This window comes from Tachypleus tridentatus, chromosome 8 (genome assembly GCF_004210375.1).
Source record: "Tachypleus tridentatus isolate NWPU-2018 chromosome 8, ASM421037v1, whole genome shotgun sequence".
Classification (NCBI taxonomy): domain Eukaryota; kingdom Metazoa; phylum Arthropoda; class Merostomata; order Xiphosura; family Limulidae; genus Tachypleus; species Tachypleus tridentatus.
Genome location: NC_134832.1, coordinates 154,347,395 through 154,356,730, shown reverse-complemented (window position 1 = coordinate 154,356,730; position 9,336 = coordinate 154,347,395). Strand labels below are relative to the sequence as shown.

The window sequence follows — 9,336 nt, the reverse complement described above, 5'->3', positions numbered from 1 at the left end:
TTTTCTACTTGCTTCTCAATATAGAAGTCGTGGCAGTTATCACATTGTATTTTATAGATAATGTTGGTGTGGTGTTTGTCAGTGTAATTTTTGCATAGTATAGACCTTAGTTTTGTGCCTGGTTTTTTAATAAATTTGGTATTCCCTGGAATGTCATATTTTTTTACCAGTTTTTGCCAAATGCCGGTTTGTTTGTTTTTCTGCTGATGTCGGGAATATTTGATATGTAGCCGCATATGGTTTCGTGATTTTTTTAACTCGTGGTGTATATTTACTTTTGTCAGTTGATTTTGCTTTTTTTTCTAGGTGTGTGCGTATAATGTTTTCTACGGTTTGTGGAAAAAACTTATTGATGTTGATGAAGTATTGTTTTATTTTGTCTAATTCGTTGTTACTTTTATCTGATGAACATAGTTTTATGGCTGTGTTTATTTGGTTTGTTCAAAATAAACCAATAAAAAGGAACACCTGTATAACTATATTAATAAATACATCCAACATCTAATTCACGCCCTATACATTCCTACACTTAATTATACAATCGCCTTCAAACATGTGGTCAGCTATCGGTCAATAACCATTTCTTTCTTTGTGAACCTGACGATGGCAGAAGGTCGAAACGTTGTTCGCTCCTCTACATAGTGCTTTCTCTACTCATACCAGCTGTTTTTACATATATAATTTTCTCTACAAGTGGGTTTTCTCGTCATTACGAAAGATAGGGAGAAAAACAGCTAATGATCAGAGTAATTAGACCTTCTACTGATGGCTACTTTAGATACAGTAGAGAGGGCCAAAGATCTATCTAGCAATGTTAAATAAAGGAATACTAAACTCAGAATAAAGTGACTTACTTGGTCGGCACTTGTACGCCACTTCAGCATATTTTCGGATTCCAGGGCAAGGATCACCCCCAAGCGTTTCGGGCGATGTTTTCATCTTGCACACTCGTTGCTCTCTACAGACAGCTTCCACAGCCTGTAACAGAGCGTACTGAGCTGGTCATTAAGATTATCCGCGGCCGGAAGCCACTGAGAGTTACTATAATGTATAGTAATGCCATCTAGTGACACCTAGCCTTAAAATACATGCTCATAAAATGTTCTGACGTTTCATGTTTCCAGTTTTAATTTTCTGGTTAATTTACTAAACATGTATTCAGAATAAACATACATAATTAATGTAACTATAAACAGACTAGTTCATTATTCACAGTGGTTGTGATAATACTAACAATAATACTGAGTAATAACTACACAAAGAGTGTAGACTTTCCTCTTTAGTTGTTTGGTTCAACATTATTGACGGCTGGTGGAAATAGTCGTCGTGTGGCTTGACGCGAAGTTACAAAAAACAGAAACCAACAGAAACCAACAGAAACCGATCTAAGACAATTTTGTAAAAGCCACAGTTTATTTTAAATGTGAATTTCTAAAGATTTTTATACTCATAAGCATCATTCTGTGGGAATGAATATGAAGCAATATTACATAGTTATTATATCTATCAAATATTAGATAAGTAAAATATATAGAGAATATTGGATCAGCTCGCAGGACAGGTACAGTAATTCAGAGAAAAGTATTTGTTTTCCTAGTTTTATTTTGTTCATGTCTCAGTAAAACATGTCTAAAAATTTAGTTTTGTTATACATGTTACACACTTAAACGGCAACTAAATATTTTATCTATAAATTAGAGAATTCTTTCTTATTCTCGAATCCAAAAACAAGAGACAATAGAAAACTTGATTCCGGTACCCATGCAAAAGTTACAAAACTCAAGTCTTCATCTGTGGCTCTTTTAAAACTGGTTCTCTTCTCAGAAAGATATTTTAACTAATTAATAGGTATACATGTAGAGTCGTGTGAAAAAGTTAGGACATCCTGTGAAAACCTATGTATTTTGTAACATTTCTGGATATACAGATATTTAATCTCAATTTCAACAATACTGAGAGATTATAGGAATATCGCTAAACAATTAAAACTGAAGAAAAGACTTTTCGAGATCTCCTGTAAATGTATTTCTACAAAAATGCATATTCTAACGGAGGAAAAAGTTAGGCCACCCTACCCCCTAATAGCTAGTCTTACCCCCTTTGGCTGAAATAACTACAGTTAGACGCTTCTTGTAGCCATCTACCAGTCTCTGACATCGGTCTGAAGAAAGTTTACCCCACTCCTGAATGCAGAACTCTACCTCCATGCTTCACAGTTGGTATGAGGTTATTTTCCTGAAATGCTGTATTTGGTTTACTCCAGACATGTCCTCTGTTCTGGTGTCTAAATAATTCAATTTTGGACTCACCTGTCCAAAGAACATTATTCCAGAAGTCCTGGTCTTTGTCTACATTCTCTCTGACAAACCTCAGTCTGTCCTTGATGTTTGTCTTAGAGAACAAAGGTTTCCTCCTTGTACACCTCCCATGCAAGTTACACTTGTGCAGTCTCTTTCTGATTATAGAGACATGCACTTTCACATCAACAGTTGCCAGAGCCTGCTGTAGGTTCCGTGATGACATGTTAGGGTGTTTGGAGACCTTTTTTAGCATCTTGCGGTCTGCTCTCGGGGTGAACTTGCTTGGACGACCAGACCTGGGCATGTTGGCAGTTGTTTTGAAAGCCCTCCACTTGTTGACTATTTTCCGGATAGTGGAATCTTTTTGGGATCTTTTTAAATCCCTTGCCAGACTCATAAACTGCTACAATTTTCTTTCTAAAGGCCTCAGACAGCTCTTTTGCTCTCACCATGGTACTCACTCTCACTTCAACTGTCAGGAGCATACCAAACTAAATGTCTGAGGCTTAAATAGGGCATTCCTCATTCAAAATACTGAGTAACGATCTTCTAATCATGTGCACATGGTGTGATACACCTGTGTGTGAGTTGAGCCATTTTATGTGGGTATAAATGGGTGGGTGTCCTAACTTTTCCTCAGTTAGAATATGCATTTTTGTAGAATGACATTTACAGAAGATCTTGAAGTCTTTTTTTCAGTTTTAACTGTTTAGTTATATTCCTATAATCTCTCAGTATTGCTAAAATTGAGACTAAATATCTATATATCCAAAAAATGTTACACAAATACACAGGCTTTCATAGGGTGTCCTAACTTTTTCACATGACTGTATGTATATATAAGTAGTCATTATAAGTATGTACGTAGGCTGTATATATGTGTGGTGCATATATAGTGCAAGTGGGCATTTATGTTGCAGTATTTCAGAGAAAAACGGAGTTTGGTTTGTTCTCAAATTATGTAAGAAAAAAACAATTTAAAAATTATTTTTCTTTCGAGATATAGGTTTGATATTTCAAAACACGTTAACTAAGGCTTTAATGAAACATAATGTCTTATAACTGGTAAGATTAATGAGTTTTGTAAGCAAATTAAAAAATAATGTTTTAGTAAACCAACTTATATTCTTAATCAAGTAACTGGAAGCTGTATGTTCTAAGAGAATCGCTGGGTTCCAGTTGATTGGGAACGCTAGAAAAACTAGATTTCATCTTTTGGAGTTTCTTTTATGAAATAGTTATTTCTGTTAACTCCTTTTGCCACAACTATCAGCAATTTTTTATTCAATCACCGAATAGACGGAGAAGTTTCTATGATAAACTCACAGTTTGGGGTTCTGTTAATATAAGTATTTCTCCTGTTTGACGACAGTTCACTTCAGAAGACTGCCGTCTCTTTCACGATTACAATATCTTCAAATTTCATAGTTCATTTATTGGAGAGAAACTTCAAATATTCAGTTAAATAATAGTATTTGAGTTGGTCCTTTGCTGCTAACTTCACCACTATCGAGTGCCAAAAATTAAAGTTTCAAGGTAATGAACATCTCGTGTTAAACGCATTTTAGGTCGGTAACTTTTCAGCAAAATATATCACGGTGACTAGATTGGAATTCAAATTAATCAGCCTCAGTAAGTATGGATTTAGTAGTGTGTTTGTGACTTCACTATCACCTTGATCATCCTGTCACTCAAGATGGATTTACTGGTGTGTATATGACCTTACTGTCACCTTGATCAACCTGCCAGTCAAGATGGATTTACTAGTCTGTATCTGGCCTTACTCTCAGCTTGGTGAACCTGTCATTCAAGATGGATTTACTAGTGTGTATCTCACCTTACTATCACCTTGATCAAACTTTCAGTCAAGATAGTGTGTATCTAGAATATATACAATTAACCTGTCGTGGAATGTAGAGTATGACAGACAGAGAGATACTTAGCTATTAGATATATAAATATTTGCTGTGAAAATTGCTGTAAGTTTTAAGAATAGCTCTGAATATGACCTGGACACAACTTGTTCTTGACCTGAACTTCTAGGATCATTTTAAAATATTATATCGATTAAGAACAAATACTTTGATCTTATTTCAAGTATTCGTTTCAAGGATTCGTTTCAGTTGCGTATTTAACAGTACACTTTAAACATTTTCACATGCTATTTACGAACATTTATTGAAATATAAATTTATGGCTAAAGCCGAATTTGTAATTCCTGACAGTAGTGATTAAAAATATACAATTGCCTTAACTTTGATAATGTTTTTTCTTCAAATTATTGGCTCCTATATTCTTTTAATGTTTACAGTGTATTTAAAACAATTCTGTTTTAAAAGCGAGTTATCTTATAATGAACAAGGGCGTCTGTTGGACCCAAAGAAATATCTTAATAACCAACACTGGTGTCTTTTAAACCTAATGAGATTAATTTACCTACTAACACAAGCGTTAGTTGAAACCAAGGAAATTTTCTACTAACGAACAAGGGCGTCTGTTGAACCCAACGAAATATTCTGCTTACGAACAAGAGCGCCTGAAAGCTATTAATTGTTTTTTACCATAAAATGTTCTTCATAAGGTCATAAAACAAACAAAATACGGTATCGAAATCCGATTTTCAGCGTTATAATAACCCAGAATTACCGTTTAGTCATTTAAGAGTATATTGAATAATATTATTAAAACTAGTCAAGTAATCTACCTTTGTACATATATGCATGTATTCCGTAGATTTTACATTTTGTAAAATAAACTCGTCTAATATATAAAGGCCTGGCATGGCCAGGCGCGTAAGGCGTACGACTCGTAATCCGAGGGTCGCGGGTTCGCGCCAAACATGCTCGCCCTCCCAGCCGTGGGGGCGTTATAATGTTACGGTTAATCCCACTATTCGTTGGTAAAAGAGTAGCCCAAGAGTTGGCGGTGGGTGGTGATGACTAGCTGCCTTCCCTCTAGTCTTACACTGCTAAATTAGGGACGGCTAGCACAGATAGCCCTCGAGTAGCTTTGTGCGAAATTCCAAAACAAACAAACAAAACAATGCGGCCCTATGTTCCTAGATGGAATCTAATGGTGATAACTAACTAATATATAAAACATGCAGCTATGAGATTTGAATGTGATTTACATTTTTCTATTACCATAAAACTAACATATTAGCTATTAACATCAAGTATGTTAAACTAATTAATTCACAAACTATAAAAGATTTATTCATGTTGTCACTCTATCGAGAACGCTTTCAAACTCCTGTTTTTGGTAATACTCAACAATATTCATTGTCGCTTAGCAACAAAGCTATCACTGACTGTTCATACACCAATTACGGTGTTTATGTTGAATGTTCAATATCATGCTGGTTTGTTGGAAAGGTTTGTTTTTTACTATTTTTTCATAACTTCGATGATATAATAGCAACATACTTTGATTTTGAAGTTTTATGACATTGAGTTGTTGCCAAAAACAAAACAAAATTTAACAAGTAGTGTTTCACCTAAGCCTTATATTACGTTTTTCTATTAAGCCTAAAGTTTAAATAAAACTGTAAATAGGCCTACTGTTAACATTATATAGTTAGTATTTAAAAGTTTCAAGTGATGAATAAAAGTTAATTAATAAATATTCTTTTTGGTATTCTAACACATGTATTATCTGCTTGGCCTTAAAATATGAATAAAAATAATCGTTTATCATTACTATATGTCCCCAGTTGGTAATTCAGCGGTAATTCTACAGATTTGCAATGCTTAAATCAGGGGCTTGATTCCCTTTGATAGACACAGAAGGTAGCCAGATGTGACTTTGCTACTAGAAAGAAAACACTCACACACTCCATACAAAATAACTTTTATCCTTTGTATAGTCGTAAGAGTTGGATGTATGTGTCGGAATGTTAGCACTATGTTTTTGAATCCGTAACTTAGAATACAGTGAAAAAAACTCAAGTGCTCTATTTAAGTCTCTTATCAGAGTACACACGTACTGTTCACGATAACAATTCATTTTTCCGTGTAGTTTTGCTAGAAATGTGGCGATAAAAGAATTACTTCGAGACTGATGAAAAAATGTGAGGGGTAGGCACACTTTGAACGTGCAAACAAATTCATTTTAGTAAAATACCATAAATTTTGTTAATCTTTCAACAAACGTTTCCCGTCAACTCTTGAAGAGGTTTTATACTAGTTCATCTATAACTTAACAAACTAAAATTATATTAGTGATAAAATAATTCCATAATTTAAGTTAGTGGTACGAATATTTTTTAATATTCCGAAGTACAAACGTCAAATCAACACTCTTACCTTCAGTGCATCTGCTGCTAGACAAGCACTTGTGTTGTTCTTTAAAGAGAAGGCGACCTTTGGTGATTTTGGCGGACACAAATTGTTGGAAGATAAAGACCGTCCGTAGTGAACAAGGTTGATGCTGATAACGGTATCGGGGAAACACTCGATTCTCAATTCGTTCCCATCGCATGCGTGGACTTGGAAGGTGCGAAGTGTTCCTGATAATAAGGCTATAAAACAATATAAAGTATAAGCATACAGAAGTCCAACTAGCGTAAAAAGTGCAGTCAGATATCTGTTAAAATGAATTATAAGTCTTAACGAGTTTCAGTATCATTCTTTTTAAGATAGAAAATATTAAACTACAAAAGCTTTGGTTAGATAATGGGTAACAAGAAACTTCAAGGTCTGTAAAGTTGATAACTGTAACCAGATAGTGGATGACAAGATACATCAAGGTATGTAAAGTTGATAACTATAACCAGATAGTGGATGACAAGATACATCGAGGACTGTAAAGTTGATAATAATAACCAGATAGTGGATGACAAGATACATCGAGGACTGTAAAGTTGATAATAATAACCAGATAGTGGATGACAAGATACATCAAGGTATGTAAAGTTGATAATAATAACCAGATAGTGGATGACAAGATACATCAAGGACTGTAAAGTTGATAATAATAACCAGATAGTGGATGACAAGATACATCAAGGACCGTAAAGTTGATAATAATAACCAGATAGTGAATGACAAGATACTTAAAGGTCTTTAAGTTGATAATAATAACCAGATAGTGGATGACAAGACACTTAAAGGACTGTAAAGTTGATAACTATAACCAGATAGTGGATGACAAGATACATCAAGGACTGTAAAATTGATAATAATAACCAGATAGTGGATGACAAGACACTTAAAGGACTGTAAAGTTGATAATAATAACCAGATAGTGGATGACAAGATACATCAAGGACTGTAAAGTTGATAATAATAACCAGATAGTGGATGACAAGATACATCAAGGACTGTAAAGTTGATAATAATAACCAGATAGTGGATGACAAGATACTTAAAGGTCTGTAAAGTTGATAACTATAACCAGATAGTGGATAACAAGACACTTAAAGGACTGTAAAGTTGATAACTATAACCAGATAGTGGATGACAAGATACATCAAGGACTGTAAAGTTGATAACTATAACCAGATAGTGGATGACAAGATACATCAAGGACTGTAAAGTTGATAATAATAACCAGATAGTGGATGACAAGACACTTAAAGGACTGTAAAGTTGATAATAATAACCAGATAGTGGATGACAAGATACATCAAGGTATGTATAGTTGATAATAATAACCATATAGTGGATGACAAGACACTTAAAGGACTGTAAAGTTGATAATAATAACCAGATAGTGGATGACAAGATACATCAAGGACTGTAAAGTTGATAATAATAACCAGATAGTGGATGACAAGACACTTAAAGGACTGTAAAGTTGATAATAATAACCAGATAGTGGATGACAAGATACATCAAGGACTGTAAAGTTGATAATAATAACCAGATAGTGGATGACAAGATACATCAAGGACTGTAAAGTTGATAATAATAACCAGATAGTGGATGACAAGATACTTAAAGGTCTGTAAAGTTTATAACTATAACCAGATAGTGGATGACAAGATACATCAAGGACCGTAAAATTGATAACTATAACCAGATAGTGGATAACAAGACACTTAAAGGACTGTAAAGTTGATAACTATAACCAGATAGTGGATGACAAGATACATCAAGGACTGTAAAATTGATAATAATAACCAGATAGTGGATGACAAGACACTTAAAGGACTGTAAAGTTGATAATAATAACCAGATAGTGGATGACAAGATACATCAAGGACTGTAAAGTTGATAATAATAACCAGATAGTGGATGACAAGATACATCAAGGACTGTAAAGTTGATAATAATAACAAGATAGTGGATGACAAGATACTTAAAGGTCTGTAAAGTTGATAACTATAACCAGATAGTGGATAACAAGACACTTAAAGGACTGTAAAGTTGATAACTATAACCAGATAGTGGATGACAAGATACATCAAGGACTGTAAAGTTGATAACTATAACCAGATAGTGGATGACAAGATACATCAAGGACTGTAAAGTTGATAATAATAACCAGATAGTGGATGACAAGACACTTAAAGGACTGTAAAGTTGATAACTATAACCAGATAGTGGATGACAAGATACATCAAGGTATGTAAAGTTGATAATAATAACCAGATAGTGGATGACAAGATACATCAAGGTATGTATAGTTGATAATAATAACCATATAGTGGATGACAAGATACATCAAGGACTGTAAAGTTGATAATAATAACCAGATAGTGGATGACAAGACACTTAAAGGACTGTAAAGTTGGTAACTGTAACCGGATAGTGGATGACAAGATACATCAAGGTATGTATAGTTGATAATAATAACCAGATAGTGGATGACAAGACACTTAAAGGATTGTAAAGTTGATAACTATAACCAGATAGTGGATGACAAGATCCATCAAGGACTGTAAAGTTGATAATAATAACCAGATAGTGGATGACAAGACACTTAAATGACTGTAAACTTGATAATAATAACCAGATAGTGGATAACAAGACACTTAAAGGACTGTATAGTTGATAATAATAACCAGATTGTGGATGACAAGACACTTAAAGGA

At 34.1% G+C, this 9,336-nt stretch overlaps 1 protein-coding gene across 1 annotated transcript in view; it reads right to left on the bottom strand.

The window, feature by feature from the left end:
• Positions 1–801: 801 nt before the first annotated feature.
• LOC143224046 (protein eva-1-like) overlaps positions 802–9,336 on the bottom strand; it is a 57,250-nt gene continuing 48,715 nt past the window's right edge. The window contains exons 2-3 of the mRNA XM_076452507.1: positions 6,605–6,819; positions 802–978 (exon numbers count right to left, since the gene is read on the bottom strand). Coding sequence (XP_076308622.1) covers positions 802–978; positions 6,605–6,819 — 392 coding nt within the window. The remainder of the gene's footprint in view (positions 979–6,604; positions 6,820–9,336) is intronic.